The sequence below is a fragment of the Eleutherodactylus coqui genome, chromosome 6, assembly GCF_035609145.1.
Source record: "Eleutherodactylus coqui strain aEleCoq1 chromosome 6, aEleCoq1.hap1, whole genome shotgun sequence".
Lineage (NCBI taxonomy): Eukaryota > Metazoa > Chordata > Amphibia > Anura > Eleutherodactylidae > Eleutherodactylus > Eleutherodactylus coqui.
Genome location: NC_089842.1, coordinates 67068956 through 67086986, shown reverse-complemented (window position 1 = coordinate 67086986; position 18031 = coordinate 67068956). Strand labels below are relative to the sequence as shown.

The 18031-nt window shown below is 44.9% G+C and overlaps 1 protein-coding gene across 1 annotated transcript in view; it reads right to left on the bottom strand.

The window, feature by feature from the left end:
• Window positions 1–308: 308 nt before the first annotated feature.
• LOC136633595 (5-hydroxytryptamine receptor 3A-like) overlaps window positions 309–18031 on the bottom strand; it is a 31238-nt gene continuing 13515 nt past the window's right edge. Inside the window, exons 5-6 of the mRNA XM_066609354.1 lie at window positions 7089–7319; window positions 309–1557 (exon numbers count right to left, since the gene is read on the bottom strand). Coding sequence (XP_066465451.1) covers window positions 1289–1557; window positions 7089–7319 — 500 coding nt within the window. The 3' untranslated portion in view covers window positions 309–1288. The remainder of the gene's footprint in view (window positions 1558–7088; window positions 7320–18031) is intronic.

The following is an 18031-nucleotide window of genomic DNA, read 5'->3' as shown; positions in this document are numbered from 1 at the left end:
AATTTATTGCCTTGCAGTGTCTGGCCTGTATTATGTGTGACTTAGTAGATCCACTATTGTATATATTGTTATCCTATTTATATCATGGATGGATTCTTTATTCCATTATTCAAGTCCTGTTCCTGTATATCCAGATGCTCTTTTTCTCCTACTACATGTTTTTGATTATTGTCCTGTTTTGTAGTAAAGTTTTTTATTTTAACTAGTCTAGGCTCTGTGTGTGGATCCCTTTGTGTTTTCATTTAGAAAAAAATGTTTTTCTCTTAGGCAACTTTATGTGACATGCTCACGTGTATACAGCCCACAAAAACTTTATATCCTAGGAAAAAAAAATGACAAGACCAAAAACACAGTGTACAGAACTGTGTTGACATAGCATATTGCAGTGACATTCCTTTCACTATTTCAACGTTTTACGTTTCAATATACCACAAAATACTCATTAGATTAAAAAAATACAAATTCCACATTTCAAAGTCATGAGTAACAAGCTAGTCATACTATATGTTGACATAGTACCAACTCTACCTATACACAGCCCACCTGACATATCATTATTCTTAAATACCTAGATCTTCCATATTAACTTTGCATATTTATGAGTGACCCAATAAATATATCAGGGATCAGTACAGAGATTTCTCACATTATCTATTTATACCAAGGACTATAACAAGGGGGTGTCCTCTATGTCTACAAGAAAGAAGGTTTTTAGACCAACATAGAAGGGGATTCTTTACTGTAAGAGCAGTGATACTATGGAACTCTGTCTGAGGATGTGGTGACAGTGAACTCACTAAAAGAGTTCAAAGGGGCATAAATGCCTTTCTTGAGTATAATAATGTTACATGGTATGGTCACTAGATCGCTAATCCAGGGAGTAACTCTGATTGCCTGATTTAGTTTTTTTTTTCCTAAAATGAGAAAAATTGGTTTCTCATTGTTTTTTTCACTCTCCTCTGTAAGATATTTTTTTAAAAGCACAACTTCAGGTTGTACTAGATTTATAGGATAGACTACTGATATGAAGGAATATATTGTGCAGCATGCATCTTATTTTACAGTATTTCTAATACTGTTACATTTGCATTGATCTGCTATCTATACACAACAAAATCCACAGAAGAGAAATGAGAAATGCGACATTATGCAATCAAAAATTGTCATATTGATTATTGATCTAACATATTACATCTTTATCAGACTTGGTTCTATGCAGTTTCTTTAGTCAATTGTAAAGTGTTGCAGGTACTGCTTACAGCTTCATTTGGAATTGGTCCAATAATCTTCATGCATGGAGCCATTGGAACCATACAGCTGAGAAAGCAACCATGTACACAAGTACAACTATAATATAAATTCGAAAAACAAATGTGTCAATAATGTGTGCAATATGAATCCATTCCCTGGAGACACTCTGTTCAGTGATCTTCTTCAGGCCCTCTTGCATTGATACAATTTGCTTTAGGATTCTGAGAAGAACTTCTGAGTCTTTTGTCGTTGGCAATTCCTTGTCACAATGCTTCATATTTTCATCCCTGTAGTTTACCAGTATCTCTGCACATAAAAAATCAATCAGATTATTATAATCTTAAATCTACTTTTTAATATTTTCTAGGTAGGTCTTTGATGGAATGTTGCTATAACTCCAAGACTAATATAGAAACTACGGGAAGATATAGGTGTAGGAGATAAACACATGGAATCTTTCTGGTAAAAATATAGTGTATTAAGTATGTACTTGCAAAGCATCTAGTAATGTAATTGATATGTATTCTTGTTATTTTTTTTCAACAATAAAAAAAAAGAATTTACCAAAAAACTGCAATGATGTAATTATTATGGGGGACTTTAATAAATATAATATGAGAAAAGGAAACCTGCGAATCTTACAAGGGTGATAAGTTCCTGAAAACAATTAAAAATAACCACCGTACCTAACTTGTAGGGAATAAACTAGGGGGGAGGGTCATTCTGGATTTATTATTAACCAACAGACCAGACAGAATCATGGGGGTGTAGGTTGAGGGACACTTGGGAAATGGTCACCACAATATAATTAATTTCCAGATGTCATTCAATAGGAAGCCTTGTCAGGGAGCGACTGAAAAAAAAACTAAACTTTAGTAAAACAAAATTTGTTCAGCTCAGAGTTACTCTCTGCAACACTAAATGGCATAATGTCCTCAAAAACAACATTAGGCGACAAATGAGAGAAGTTTAAAAACATCCTAAATACCTCATGTGAGCAGTTCAAAAATAAAAGAACTACAAATAGAAAAAAAATCAATGTTGCTCAACAAAATTGTAATGGGGCAATAAGTGAAAAAAGAAAGCATTTAAATTACTAAAACAAAAAAAATCAGTGAAGAAACGCTAAAAACATACAGGGAAAAAACTAATTATTTAGGAATAAGATAAAAACCGCAAGGGAGGAGACTCCTTTCAAGGGAGTAGACTGATTGCCAAAGAGAGCAAAAATAACCCTAAACTATTTTTCAATTAAATAAACGGTAAAAGGATTTGCACTGAAAGCACTGGCCCTTTAACAATTAATGCAGGAGAAACCAATGAAAATGATGGGGGGAAGGTGAATCTGTTAAAAAGTTCTTTCTCAAGTACATTCATGAGAGAAAAATAAATGTCACACAAGATGCAGGAGGATAAAATGAACTCCCTAACACAGGAAAAAGTGCAGAATCGGACGAAACAAAGATTAAAGTCAACAAATCGACGGACCCAGACGGAATACACCCAAGGGTTCTAAGGGAATTAAGTGACACGATTAATGACAGACCACTATTTCTTATATTTAAGGACTCTATTGAGACCAGCATTGTACCACTGGATGGGTGCTTTGCCAATGTGGTTCTATTATACAAAAATGGGTCAAGAAGAGAGCCTGGTAACTACAGGCCAGTAAGTCACACTTCAATAATTTGAAAAATATTCAAGGGGTTTCTGAAAGATGCCATCCTGGAATACCTCAAGGAAAACAATAGTATAACTACTTAGCAGAAAAAGTTCATGAGGGGTTAATTATGTCAAACAATTTGATCAGCTTCTACAATGAAATAGGTTCTAGGCTGGACCTGGGAGAGTCTATTGATCTCATATATCTGGATTTTTCTAAAGCATTTGACATTGTGCTGCATAATAGGTTAATATATACAATGTGACAGCTCGGTCTGGGTGAAAATGTATGTAGCTGGGTAAAGAGGTGGCTCGGAGATAGAAAGCAGAGGGTGGCCATTAATGTTTTGTATTGGGCCTGATAGAGAAATCTACTCCCTTTTAGAAGGCCTGACATCTTTAAAATATCAGTAAAGAGCTCAGTGTGACTTCTCATGAGCCTTTAGTTAATTATAATAAATAAACAGTTTTGAGAATTTCGGAGACATCTAGTCTGCCAGATTATTGTCAAAATGAACTCCAGTATGTTGAAATATGTGGGACCAGATGGTGGGATTGTCTTGCCAGATCTTGAGTTCGACACCATGAAAAGATTTTTTTTCTGTCAAGAATGTATTTAGTCATATGCCTTGATTTTGTCATACTTGTAAGAAAACCTATTTCTATACATGTTTCACCACCTTTTTCTTTATCAAACTATAAAAGATGGTGAGGGGCATCTCATAGGTAGAGCTCTCAGCCTTAGATTCAACTCAGAACTGTTGTCTGGTTTATTCTCAAGGGTGTGGTCGTATAGGACTCCTTAGTAATAATTTTACCTGATCTGGTGATTTCTTTAACAGTCCCAATTCTATTCAATATATTTATCAATGTCCTGATTAGAGATGAGCGAACACGTTCGGCCCCGCCCCTTTTTCGCCCGAACACCGAACTTTGCGAACACTTCAGTGCGAAAAAAGTTCGGGGGCCGCCGTGGCAGCGCGGGGGGGTGCGGCGGGGAGTGGGGGGGAGAGGGAGAGAGAGAGGGCTCCCCCCTGTTCCCCGCTACTGCCGCCCGCGCCGCCGCGCATCTCCCCGCCCCCCGGCGGCACCCGGACCTTTACGCGCGAACACTGCAGTGTTCGGCAAAGCCGGTGTCCGGGTGCGAATGTGTCCGTAACGGACATGTTCGCTCATCTCTAGTCCTGATACAATGAAGGACAATGTACAGTTGCAAATGGACCTAGATAAATTGGGGGCTTGGGTCGAAAAATGGTAAATGAAGTTCAACATTGATAAATGTAAGGTAATGCACATGGGCAGGAGCAACAAATGTTACCAACATACACTAAATGGGGTACTGCTGGGAAAAAGTGATATGGAAAAAGACCTGGGTGTATTAGTTTACCATAGACTTAACTGGAGCAATCAATGCCAATCAGCTGCTGCAAAGGCAAATACAGCTTTGGGCTGCATTAAAGAGGAATAGCGATGAGGGATGGAAACATTATTCTTCGCCTATGTAAGACACTTGTGAAACCTCACATAGAGTACTGTGTACAGTTCTGGACACCAGTACTCAGGAAAGACATTGTAGTGCTTGAGGGGTTCAAAGACAGGCAACTAAATTAATAACTGGAATGAGAGGACTGGAATACCCAGTTGGGCGATTAAAATTGGGATTATTGACAATAAAAAGACAGTTAAGAGGCGACCGAATAACTATGCATAAATACATAAGGGAACAATGCAAATATCTCTCCCAAGATCTGTTTATACCCAAGACTATGATGGTAACAAGAGGGCATCCTCTACATTTAGAGGAAAGAAAGCTTCATCACCAAAATAAAGGGGGTTCTTTACTGTTAGAGTAGTGAAACTGTGGAACTCTCTGTCTGAGGACGTGGTGATGGCAAAATTGATGATTTTCAGGGAAGGGCTTATATTCCAAGCCCTTCCCTGAAAATCACTGCAGAGGTTGCTGGCATCCTATAGCTTTCAAGGGGCTGCCAGCAGCAGCCATTGTCCCATTAAAAACAATGCTTCACGGACCTGCATTCACGGATGCGTGTTTGTGCACGTACATGAATGAGCGCTTTTGTGTGCACCTATGCACACACACGCTCGTGTGAATGCACCCTAAGCCCTGCCTCTGAATGGGCTTAAAAGGGTTTTCCGGGAATTTACAATTGATGGCCTATCCTCGGGATAGGTCAGGAGTAATTTTCTATTGGGGATACGCTTCTCAGGATCCCAGCTGATCATCTCTTCCTTTGTCCCATTGTCAGTGCAGCTGAGACAGAGGTTTGTATTGGGGTCAGAACCTGAGGTTTACTAGAAGGCTTCACTCCCACTGATTTCAAGAGAAGCCCTCTATTACACTTTCAGCTCTAACCCCAATGCAGACATCTGGTTTAGCTGCACTGACAGCTGGCTGGAGAAGCAGATGATTGGCAGGGATCCCATGCACTAGACCACCACCAAATAAGTATTGATGACCTATCTGAGAATTCCAAGAAAACTCCTTTACTGAGATTGCAGGCCTAGTGGGCATCATTAGGCCACTCTCACACAGGCATTTGCAAAAATGTGGCCTTTTACAGCGTTTTTAAACACATTTGACAGCATTTTTAACACACGCCATCACTGCAATGGGTGATGCGGTGCATTAAAAAGCGCTAAAACACCCTGAAAAATAGAACATATAGTGTTCGATTTAGAAATGTCGCACTATAGCAATCGTCTGAGAAGCCCCATTGAAATGAACGGAGGCTCAGTACAGCATTTTTAGTGGGCGAAACGCTGTAAAAACAAATGCATGTGTAAAAGTGGTCTTTGGTTCCTAGCTACCATAACAACTGCTTGGCTGTTATGTTCGTGTGGGCAAATAATCACTGGGCCCACACGAACGTGACCCGAAGACACGGGTTAAGGGAAACTGACCCTGTGCTGCAGGGAAATGACTTGGCCCTACCTACAAGCAGAGCGATTGCCTCAATAAAGGCGGCCCCACGCTGGAACCTTGGCCCTGCTCTACCTGAATGGGTGATACTCGCAACCAGGTGAAACGGACACATTAAATGCACAAACTCACTTACCACAGAACCTCGCACGCTAAAGCAGATGGTAAAGCTGTATACAAAAGTGAGGGATTAGTTCGTACATTGGCTAATGAATTTAAGCTGCAAGGCCGCACCGAGGCTCCTTGTATCAAGTCCCTACCCTAGCAAGACACTAAACAGGCAGCACAGGACACCAAACACCCAGCAAGCTGCAAGCTGACCTGGCACTACACACACAGCAGACAAGATTGAGGAAATACAGCTTCCTCATTGCAGAGGACTATATCTACACCCAGACCCAGGGATTGGCTGACCTGAACAACCACACCCAGCCAGCTCAATTAACCCTCACCTGTGCAGGTGTGCTCCTGGAACCCTGTAGAACAACAAACTCCAGCAGCACAACCTAACAGTGGCACTCTGTATTTGTGCTGCAGGAAAGTTCTTCTTTCCATGCCTGCATGATCTCTTTAAGGTCTTGTTCTCATTAATAAAGTGCCAGACCTAGCTAAGATTTTTCCATTGTGGATATGACACTTAAATCACGGCAGAAGTCTGAGCTTCGCAGTGATGCCATGGATCTTCATGAGGATCAACACGTTGCTTTAACACCAGCCAAATCCATGTACAGCTACCAAACATGGATTCTGTTTAGAAACTGCATCAAGTATTAACATGGTTACTCCTTTTTTCACTGTATGGATTGCAAAATTGATGCAAAGAAAAAATCATGCCATGTGAACAACAGTGTGGACCTTCATAGCATTCATTTGAACGCTAAAATGAAAGAGTTTAAGGCAGATTTTGATGTGGAATCTGCTTCAGAATTCACTCTGAAGATACTCATTGTGAATTAGACCTTAATTTTCTGAAATCATCTCAATTCCTAAGAAATCCATCTAGAACAACATATTTAAAAGTAGACAGGGAGGAGGAGTAAGAGGGGGATGTGGGTGCAGTTTCTTACACTATAAGTGAGGCTATATGCTGTGAGAGGGGAGAGGGAACAGAAGTGGAAAAGCATCTAATTGGTTGAGAGTGTTGAGCACCAGGAAAAATCTCTTTTGCCTTTAGTTCAGTCATACAAATGTCATGCACAATACTAATGGATTTTGTCTTTAGCATATCACTTACCACTGCTACTGCTCATTTTTTGTTCTAATATATCTGATACATCATCATGTGATGTATCAAAATGATCCTCCTTCTTTAAGCAGATCAAAGTAGCCATCTTCTCCAGCACCAATGTTTTCACCCACTTAGGAACTGCTCGATTACAATTTTCTTGATGAATTATTCGAATGATGAAAATGGTCTCCATCACACTGATCACTATCAATACCATACACATAGTAAAATGTGTGCCTATAGGAAAAGAAACATATCGATAGTTCAACAGTTCTAGAAACGTATGACTATAGGTGATGATATCCTTATATATAAAGGACAGGGCATATTTGCAATCACTCACTGCTTAAAAAATTCTGCATGTTAGATCAATTGTGATCTAATGCTCCTCTCTCATTTGAAGAGGTAAAATCTGCATCAGAATGAGTCTCCATTTACATCAACCCACAAGTTTACTAGGCCAACCTTTGTAACGTCATGGGAGAAGGAACTAGATATAAAAATATCAGATGCAGAACTTAAAATAATACTCAAATCCTCTCACGGTGTCTCACCTTGCCTACATCTCCAAGAAAACCATTGCAAACTCTAATCCAGATGGTATAAGACTCCCGAGTGGCTATTTACCTACAAATTCTCGGATTCAGATAAGTGTTGGCGCTGCCAAGAAAACTTAGGCTCATATCTACACATCTGGTGGAGTTGCAAGGAAATAAAACCCTTTTGGGCAGAAACTGAAAAAGAAATCACAAAAATCCTCAAGAAAGCCTTCCAGTTATCGCCAGACGTAATAATACTGAGCAAACCGAATAAGACATTTAACCCTGAAAAAGACAAGCTTATTTCATTCATGATAACAGCAGCAAAAACACTGATCCCCCTCTATTGGGGAAGCACAATATCTCCCTCCATAAAGATGCGGAAAGAAAAGATGACTCAGATCCATCAGTTTGAGGAGATCCTTAGTTGGACAAACTCAACATTTACTTCTTTCCTGAACACATGGTCACCCTGGGTAAGCTATCAATCCAACACCACAACAAGAGATTAAGCCCCGAAACTTGGAGTTAAACTGTACATGATTATATCACACCTAACCGCTCCCCAGAGAACAAGGCATTTGACACACAGTCTAGGAAGTTGACCGCCTCTTGGCCCAAAGATATCACTAACCTCTACCCCTGCACGAGATTCCTCCCCCCAAGTAAGAAAGTGTGCCTAGTTTATGAGACAGCGGGTCGAGCGCGCCCTCTAGTCGCTGACTCTCTGCAATCCCCCAGCGGAGACTCGGCAATTCTCATGGGCTATATTGGCCCAGACTAGATATCGTTAAAATTCTTGTAACTCGATAAATGGAGGGTGCGACGACCAGCATGCAGAGATACACGGAGAGAAGTAAGGAAAATGAGTAGGGAGTAGCAAACTACACGCAATGCAGGCAGAAGTTAACAACATAAACAGGACGAGTCGGGAAACCAGACTCAATCCTGTGGATAAAAGCGTCACCCCCCACCCTTCCCCACTTACTCTATCTCTCCCCCTCCCTCTCCCCCCGTTAATATTCTTTAATCATTATATAAGGTTACTACATGTTTACAGATGCATGAGTGCACTCACAAAAGGGTGACAGCGGCTCGTTCTGGCCCGGCGAATAAAGCCTTAAAGAGAACAAATCTGGGCAGGGAGGAGCTGCCGGGACCGACTATCAGATATATGTAATACCTATGACTGTGCCTGTACATAATCTCAAAACAATATGTCTGACTCTTGCAAGGTTAAGCTATAATTTCGCAAAGCGCACCTTCTTGCTACTGTTTACTCTGTTATATGAAAAACTTTTTAATAAAAAGTGAACTAACAAACAAAAAAATGAGTCTCCATAAGGTGGGGGGGGGGGGGGAGATTGACTGCTGACCGAGTAATATAAAGTTCTGAGGAATCTCATAAATAGTCAGTTCATCAGAATTAAAGGACTTCCTGACCAAACTTTACCATCTGCCTCATTACAGGAACTCACTATAGACATGGTACATCCCCAGTCGAAACCAAAATTCCTCCCTGATAATGTTCCCTGAGACACCATCTAAGAATCAATTTATCTCACATTAAGAAAGCACTCATGTTTGCTTCCCACAAGGACACTGCCCTACAGCGCCCGTTCGCAAATGTCCAGTTGTTTGCCAACCAATCTGCACTCACAATACAAGTCAGAAAGGCATTTGCACATATTACAGCCACAAATGTAATCATATATAAAGATGGCACTTATATTATCTACTACAAACTCTCATGTCGTGGGGCCTACACATTTCAGAAAACCCACCTAACAACTCGGCAAAACCCTTCACTAAGCTACCTCGAGAAAGGCTAAGGTCCCCTTGACCCTGCTGAAATATTCATAAACCCCTGTTTGGAGGATTACTCCTCGTCAGGCGAACTCTTTTCACCCCCAAATGTTGAGCAGGTTTTGTGATTCCTGTTAGTACAGTTGTACTTTCTGTTGCTCTCGTAATGGCTTTTTTCTTCACAGGTCAACATGCACAAAGAAAGGCATCCTGAAGGCCTTCCAATGTGTCATTTGTGGCCAGTTATGTTTGTTAAAAATTTTCCTGTTTCCTCTCCACCTGTATCCATTTCGAAAGGGGCGGTAGTATTTGGCTTGAATACTCTAGCAACTCATTTACGTTTTTTTACATGACACTTAAAATATGCTCTCTGAATGCAAAAGGGCTGAACTCACTATTTGAGAAATCTTCAGTGTGGAGAGATTCACTAGACGAAAAGGCTGGTATTGGGTGCATTCAAGAGATGCATTTTGCTTCTACCTCATACCCTAAATTCTTTCACAAGAAATTCCCCACAATTTTTTTTGTCAAGCACAGAGGAAAAGAAGGCCGGGGTATTGATTGCATTCAGGAACAGCATAAATTTTACTCTTTTAGAGAAAGTTGTGAACTCCCATGGAAGGTTCATAATTCTTATGGGCTCTGTTAACCATACGCAAATGACTCTAGAGAATATTTATGCCCTGAACACATCCCAAATCGCTTTCTTAAACAAAACCATCAAGAAAATCTGCAAAGCCCATTTAGAAAAACTTAAAATATATGAGGATTTCAATATCATCCCAGACAAGCAACTTGACTCCACTAGCTCACTTAATGTCAGGGTTGGGGGCTTTCAGGGTTGCCGTGCCCGCACTGCTAGTACTGTCGCTCCTGCAGCAGGTGTGCGGCGCAGGTTAACGCCAGCGCTGGTTACTACTCCTGGCCACGTGGCTCCTATATGCCGCAGGGTGCTAGGGAGGCGGTGGTTGCCGCCCGGTGCCGTGTTCCTGTTGCTATGACAGCTCACTGCACCTCCTCCATCTTAGTTTCTTCTGCTGGTGCTGGGGGCGGTTCTCCCAGCACTCTGTGATTCCCTCTGCTACAGTGAACCTCCCTGCGCCAATCAGCTTCTGGGGCGGGAGCTCTGACAGCTTTTAAACCCCTCAGTTTCTTCCTGACAGTGCTAGTGTTTGATTAGGCTTCCTGTCACTCACCAGCGTTATCCTGCATTTCTGACTTATAGTTGTGTTTGACCTCGACTTTCCCCCTGACTTCACTCCATCTTACCTTGCCTGAACTGTGCTTCTTGGACTGACTTTTGTGCTTTGGACCTTTCGCTTGCTCCTGGACTGGTTTTGTTTTTTCCCTTGGTGCTACGCTCTGGTTGTTTGTCTGTCTGTATTTTTGTTCTATGTTTCCAGGGACTATGGTGTCCTACGCCATTTTCCCTAGCTCAGTGTAGGGACCATCGCCCAGTTGCCACCCTGGGGCCTAGCCCAGGGGGACAAGTAGGTAGGGACAGGGGTTGTGGGCTACTTTGCAGGGAACACCAACTTCTGCTTTCCCTGGTTTCCTGACACTTAATAGGACAACCACAGTTCTTGCCCGTTGGCTCCACAAAGAAGTTCTTTATGACACATTTAGTTGCCTCAACTCTTCCTCTAAAGAATGCACTTATTACTCCCCTTGATATAAATCTTTTTCCCGTATTGATCTTTTCTTAGTCGACAGATTGACTCTCCCTGATATCCTACAATGTGGTCAGACCACTCCCTTATTTTTCTCTTGCTCTCAGTTGTTAATCGCTCAAAATCACCAAAAAGCTGGAGAAATAACATTCCTCTCATGAGAATCCCACAATATAGAAAACTGATCGAAGAAACATTGATCAAATAATTTTCGATTAACACAAACTTGGACACAGATATATTCTTCACCTGGAATTCTCAAAAATTCCATGCGGGTATTTTGATTACAATTAGTGCACAACATAAGAGGAATAAACAGCACCATATGAATAGCCTCATCTCGCGAATAGCGGACTTAGAACAAATTATACAAATATATCTCTCAGAATCACTTCTTAAAGAATTAATGTTCCTGCAGAATAACTTACATCGTGCCTTAATTGAAGAATATGACAAATCTATAAAATTCTCCCTATTACACTTCCTTTAATAAACCCTCAAACCTCATGGCAAAGATAGTTATTAGAGATGAGCGAGCACCAAAATGCTCGGGTGCTCGTTACTCGGGACGAAATTATCGCGATGCTCGAGGGTTCGTTTCGAGTAACGAACCCCATTGAAGTCAATGGGCGACCCGAGCATTTTTGTATTTCGCCGATGCTCGCTAAGGTTTCCATGTGTGAAAATCTGGGCAATTCAAGAAAGTGATGGGAACGACACAGCAACGGATAGGGCAGGCGAGGGGCTACAAGTTGGGCTGCATCTCAAGTTCACAGGTCCCACTATTAAGCCACAATAGCGGCAAGAGTGGGCCCCCCCCCCTCCCAAAAACTTTTACTTCTGAAAAGCCCTCATTAGCATGGCATACCTTAGCTAAGCACCACACTACCTCCAACAAAGCACAATCACTGCCTGCATGACACTCCACTGCCACTTCTCCTGGGTTACATGCTGCCCAACCCCCCCCCTCCCCCCTCCCCCCCACAGCGCACACCAAAGTGTCCCTGCGCAGCCTTCAGCTGCCCTCATGCCACACCACCCTCATGTCTATTTAGAAGTGTGTCTGCCATGACGAGGAACCGCAGGCACACACTGCAGAGGGTTGGCACGGCTAGGCAGCGACCCTCTTTAAAAGGGGCGGGGCGATAGCCCACAATGCTGTACAGAAGCAATGAGAAATAGAATCCTGTGCCACCGCCATCAGGAGCTGCACACGTGGGCATAGCAATGGGGAACCTATGTGCCACACACTATTCATTCTGTCAAGGTGTCTGCATGCCCCAGTCAGACCGCGGTTTTTAATTCATAGACACAGGCAGGTACAACTCCCTATTGTGAAGTCCCTGTGGACCCACAGCATGGGTGGCTCCCTGGAACCCACCGGCGGTACATAAAAATATCCCATTGCATTGCCCAACACAGCTGAGGTAGTAATGTCGTGCTTAATGCAGGTGGGCTTCAGCCCACACTGCATGCCCCAGTCAGACTGGGGTTCTTTACAAGTGGAAACAGATGCATTTATAATTCCCTGTGGACCCACAGCATGGGTGGGTGCCAGGAAGCCACCGGCGGTACATAGAAATATCCCATTGCATTGCCCAACACAGCTGAGGTAGTAATGTCGTGCTTAATACAGGTGGGCTTCGGCCCACACTGCATGCCCCAGTCAGACTGGGGTTCTTTACAAGTGGACAGATGTAGGTTAAACTCCGTGTGTACCTACAGCATGGGTGGCTCCCTGGAACCCACCGGCGATACACAAAAATATCCCATTGCATTGCCCAACACAGCGGATGTAACGTCAGCTGTAATGCAGGTGGGCTAAAAATTCATTTGATTACACTGTAGGCGAGGGCCCACAAAAATTGCTGTATCAACAGTACTAATGTACATCCAAAAAATTGGCCATGCCCAACAAAGATGGCAGGTGAAACCCATTAATCGCTTTGGTTAATGTGGCTTAAGTGGTAACTAGGCCTGGAGGCAGCCCAGTTTAACGAAAAATTGGTTCAAGTTAAAGTTTCAACGCTTTTAAGAGCATTGAAACATATAAAAATTGTTTAGAAAAATTATGAGTGAGCCTTGTGGCCCTAAGAAAAATTGCCCGTTCAGCGTGATTACGGGAGGTTTCAGGAGGAGGAGCAGGAGGAGGAGGAGGAATATTAGACACAGATTGATGAAGCAGAAATGTCCCCGTTTTGGATGGTGAGAGAGAACGTAGCTTCCATCCGCGGGTGCAGCCTACGTATTGCTTACGTATCGCTGCTGTCCGCTGGTGGAGAAGAGAGGTCTGGGGAAATCCAGGCTTTGTTCATCTTAATGAGTGTAAGCCTGTCGGCACTGTCGTTTGACAGGTGCCTACGCTTATCCGTGATGATTCCCCCAGCCACACTAAACACACTCTCTGACAAGACGCTAGCCGCAGGACAAGCAAGCACCTCCAGGGCATACAGCGCGAGTTCAGGCCACGTGTCCAGCTTCGACACCCAGTAGTTGTAGGGGGCAGAGGCGTCACGGAGGACGGTCGTGCGATCGGCTACGTACTCCCTCACCATCCTTTTACAGTGCTCCCGCCGACTCAGCCTTGACTGGGGAGCGGTGACACAGTCTTGCTGGGGAGCCATAAAGCTGGCAAAGGCCTTGGAGAATGTTCCCCTGCCTGCGCTGTACATGCTGCCTGATCTCTGTGCCTCCCCTGCTACCTGGCCCTCGGAACTGCGCCTTCTGCCACTAGCGCTGTCGGATGGGAAGTTTACCATCAGTTTGTCCACCAGTGCCCTGTGGTATAGCAACACTCTCGAACCCCTTTCCTCTTCGGGAATGAGAGTGGGAAGGTTCTCCTTATAGCGTGGGTCGAGCAGTGTGTACACCCAGTAATCCGTAGTGGCCGGAATGCGTGTAACGCAAGGGTCACGAGAAAGGCATCCTAACATGAAGTCAGCCATGTGTGCCAGGGTACCTGTACGCAAAACATGGCTGTCTTCACTAGGAAGATCACTTTCAGGATCCTCCTCCTCCTCCTCTTCCTCCTCCTCTGGCCATACACGCTGAAAGGATGACAGCCCAGCAGCATGTGTACCCTCACCAGTGGGCCAAGCTGTCTTTTCCCCCTCCTCCTCATCCTCCTCATGCTCCTCCTCCTCCTCAACGCGCTGAGATATAGACAGGCGGGTGCTCTGACTATCCAGCGACATACTGTCTTCCCCCGGCTCTGTTTCCGAGCGCAAAGCGTCTGCCTTTATGCTTTGCAGGGAACTTCTCAAGATGCATAGCAGAGGAATGGTGACGCTAATGATTGCAGCATCGCCGCTCACCACCTGGCTAGACTCCTCAAATTTTCCAAGGACCTGGCAGATGGCTGCCAACCAGGGCCACTCTTCTGTAAATAATTGAGGAGGCTGACTCCCACTGCGCCGCGCAAGTTGGAGTTGGTATTCCACTATAGCTCTACGCTGCTCATAGAGTCTGGCCAACATGTGGAGCGTAGAGTTCCACTGTGTGGGCACGTCGCACAGCAGTCGGTGCACTGGCAGATTAAACCTATGTTGCAGTGTCCGCAGGGTGGCAGCGTGCGTGTGGGATTTGCGGAAAAGTGCGCAGAGCTGGCGCACCTTTCCGAGCAGGTATGACAAGTGGGGGTAGCTTTTCAGAAAGCGCTGAACCACCAAATTAAAGACATGGGCCAGGCATGGCACGTGCGTGAGGCTGCCGAGCTGCAGAGCCGCCACCAGCTTACGGCCGTTGTCACACACGACCATGCCCGGTTGGAGGCTCAGCGGCGCAAGCCAGTAGTCGGTCTGCTCTGTCAGACCCTGCAGCAGTTCGTGGGCCGTGTGCCTCTTCTCTCCTAAGCTGAGTAGTTTCAGCACGGCCTGCTGACGCTTGCCCACCGCTGTGCTGCCACGCCGCGTGACACCGACTGCTGGCGACGTGCTGCTGACACATCTTGATTGCGAGACAGAGGTTGCGTTGGAGGAGGAGGAGGAGGAGGAGAAAGGTGCTTTAGTGGAGGAAGCATACACCACCGAGCTGTGGCCTGCAATTCTGGGGGTGGGTAGGACGTGAGCGGTCCCAGGCTCTGACTCTGTCCCAGCCTCCACTAAATTCACCCAATGTGCCGTCAGGGAGATGTAGTGGCCCTGCCCACCTGTGCTTGTCCACGTGTCCGTTGTTAAGTGGACCTTGGCAGTAACCGCGTTGATGAGGGCGCGTACAATGTTGCGGGAGACGTGGTCGTGCAGGGCTGGGACGGCACATCGGGAAAAGTAGCGGCGACTGGGAACCGAGTAGCGCGGGGCAGCCGCCGCCATCATGCTTTTGAAAGCCTCCGTTTCCACAAGCCTATACGGCAGCATCTCTAGGCTGATCAATTTTGCAATGTGCACGTTTAACGCTTGAGCGTGCGGGTGCGTGGCGTCGTAGTTGCGCTCGCGCTCAAACTGTGGCACTAGCGACGTCTGGACGCTGCGCTGAGAGACATTGCTGGATGGGGCCGAGGACAGCGGAGGTGAGGGTGTGGGTGCAGGCCAGGAGACGGTAGTGCCTGTGTCCTCAGAGGGGGGTTGGATCTCAGTGGCAGGTTGGGGCACAGGGGGGAGAGGCAGTGGTGCAAACCGGAGGCGGTGAACGGGCATCGTCCCACCTTGTGGGGTGCTTGGCCATCATATGCCTGCGCATGCTGTTGGTGGTGCCTCCCCAGCTGATCTTGGCGCGACAAAGGTTGCACACCACTGTTCGTCGGTCGTCAGGCGTCTCTGTGAAAAACTGCCACACCGTAGAGCACCTTGACCTCTGCAAGGTGGCATGGCGCGAGGGGGCGCTTTGGGAAACAATTGGTGGATTATTCGGTCTGGCCCTGCCTCTACCCCTGGCCACCGCACTGGCTCGGCCTGTGCCCACACCCTCACTTGGCCCTCCGCGTCCTCGGCCGCGTCCACATCCTCTAGGCCTACCCCTACCCCTCAGCATGCTGTATTATCAGTGATTTGATTTCCCAGTCAGGAAAGACAATGGCGCTAGGCTGCAGTAAAGCGTAGCTGGTTGCGTTTGATTTTTGTACGTTGTACACGCAGCACACACGTACACGGAGACCTTAGGACTGACACAGGCAGGCCAAATATAATTTTTTTCCTTTTTAGCTTAGGGAAGACCCCACTGCGTATATTCAATGAACAAGAAGTTTAATATCTGTGGTGTGGCCCTCAAAAAGTGTCACACAAGTATAGTGTAGCAGAGTTATTAACTCTAGCAGAGCAGGTATTTGCCAGTCAGGAAAGACAATGGCGCTAGGCTGCAGTAAAGCGTAGCTGGTTGCGTCTGATTTTTGTACGTTGTACACGCAGCACACACGTACACGGAGACCTTAGGACTGACACAGGCAGGCCAAATATAATTTTTTTCCTTTTTTAGCTTAGGGAAGACCCCACTGCGTATATTCAATGAACAAGAAGTTTAATATCTGTGGTGTGGCCCTCAAAAAGTGTCACACAAGTATAGTGTAGCAGAGTTATTAACTCTAGCAGAGCAGGTATTTGCCAGTCAGGAAAGACAATGGCGCTAGGCTGCAGTAAAGCGTAGCTGGTTGCGTCTGATTTTTGTACGTTGTACACGCAGCACACACGTACACGGAGACCTTAGGACTGACACAGGCAGGCCAAATATAATTTTTTTCCTTTTTTAGCTTAGGGAAGACCCCACTGCGTATATTCAATGAACAAGAAGTTTAATATCTGTGGTGTGGCCCTCAAAAAGTGTCACACAACTATAGTGTAGCAGAGTTATTAACTCTAGCAGAGCAGGTATTTGCCAGTCAGGAAAGACAATGGCGCTAGGCTGCAGTAAAGCGTAGCTGGTTGTGTCTGATTTTTGTATGTTGTACACGCAGCACACACGTACACGGAGACCTTAGGACTGACACAGGCAGGCCAAATATAATTTTTTTCCTTTTTAGCTTAGGGAAGACCCCACTGCGTGTATTCAATGAATAATAAATGTCTTCTGGCCCTGCCTACACAATTCTATCCCTGTAGTATTAATGCCGGGTGCAATGCTCTGCACAGCCGTTTTTGAGAAAAAAAAAAAAAAAGCAACACTGCTAACAGCAGCCTGGACAGTACTGCACACGGATAGAAGTGGCCCTAGAAAGGACCATTGGGGTTCTTGAAGCCTACACTAACTCCTAACACTCTCCCTGCCTAACCCCCACTTCTGTCCCTATTGCAGGGCGCAATGCTCTGCAGATCCAATTTTGGACAAAAAAAAAAAAAAAATACTGTGCTAACACAGTACTGCACACAGGTAGATGTGGCCCTAAGAAGGACCGTTGGGGTTCTTGAAACCTACACTGACTCCTAACGCTCTCCCTACAGCAGCACCAGCACGATAGTACTTTCCCTCAGCTAAGTCACAAGGCATGTGTGGCGAGCCGCGGGAGGGGCCGATTTTTATACTCGGGTGACATCAGATCTCCCCAGCCACTCACAGCAGGGGGGTGGTATAGGGCTTGAACGTCACAGGGGAAAGTTGTAATGCCTTCCCTGTCTTTCAATTGGCCAGAAAAGCGCGCTAACGTCTCAGAGAGGAAACTGAAAGTAACCGGAACACCGCGTGGTACTTGTTACGAGTAACGAGCATCCCGAACACCCTAATATTCGCACGAATATCAAGCTCGGACGAGTACGTTCGCTCATCTCTAATAGTTATGCTAGATCAAAAATTCTGTTTATATTTAAACAAGATGGCTCGAGGGTAAAGATATCTCACCCCTAAGATATAAATTTAGCCTATTCGAAACAATATAACCTCTAGGTCGATACCTCCACCCCTCAACCCAACAGTGATTTAATTAATAGTTTCCTTGAGAAAATTTAACTTCCTTCTATCACAGAAGAACAGAATAGCGTGCTCTGTGCTCCTGTCTGCCCTTTGTTAGTAT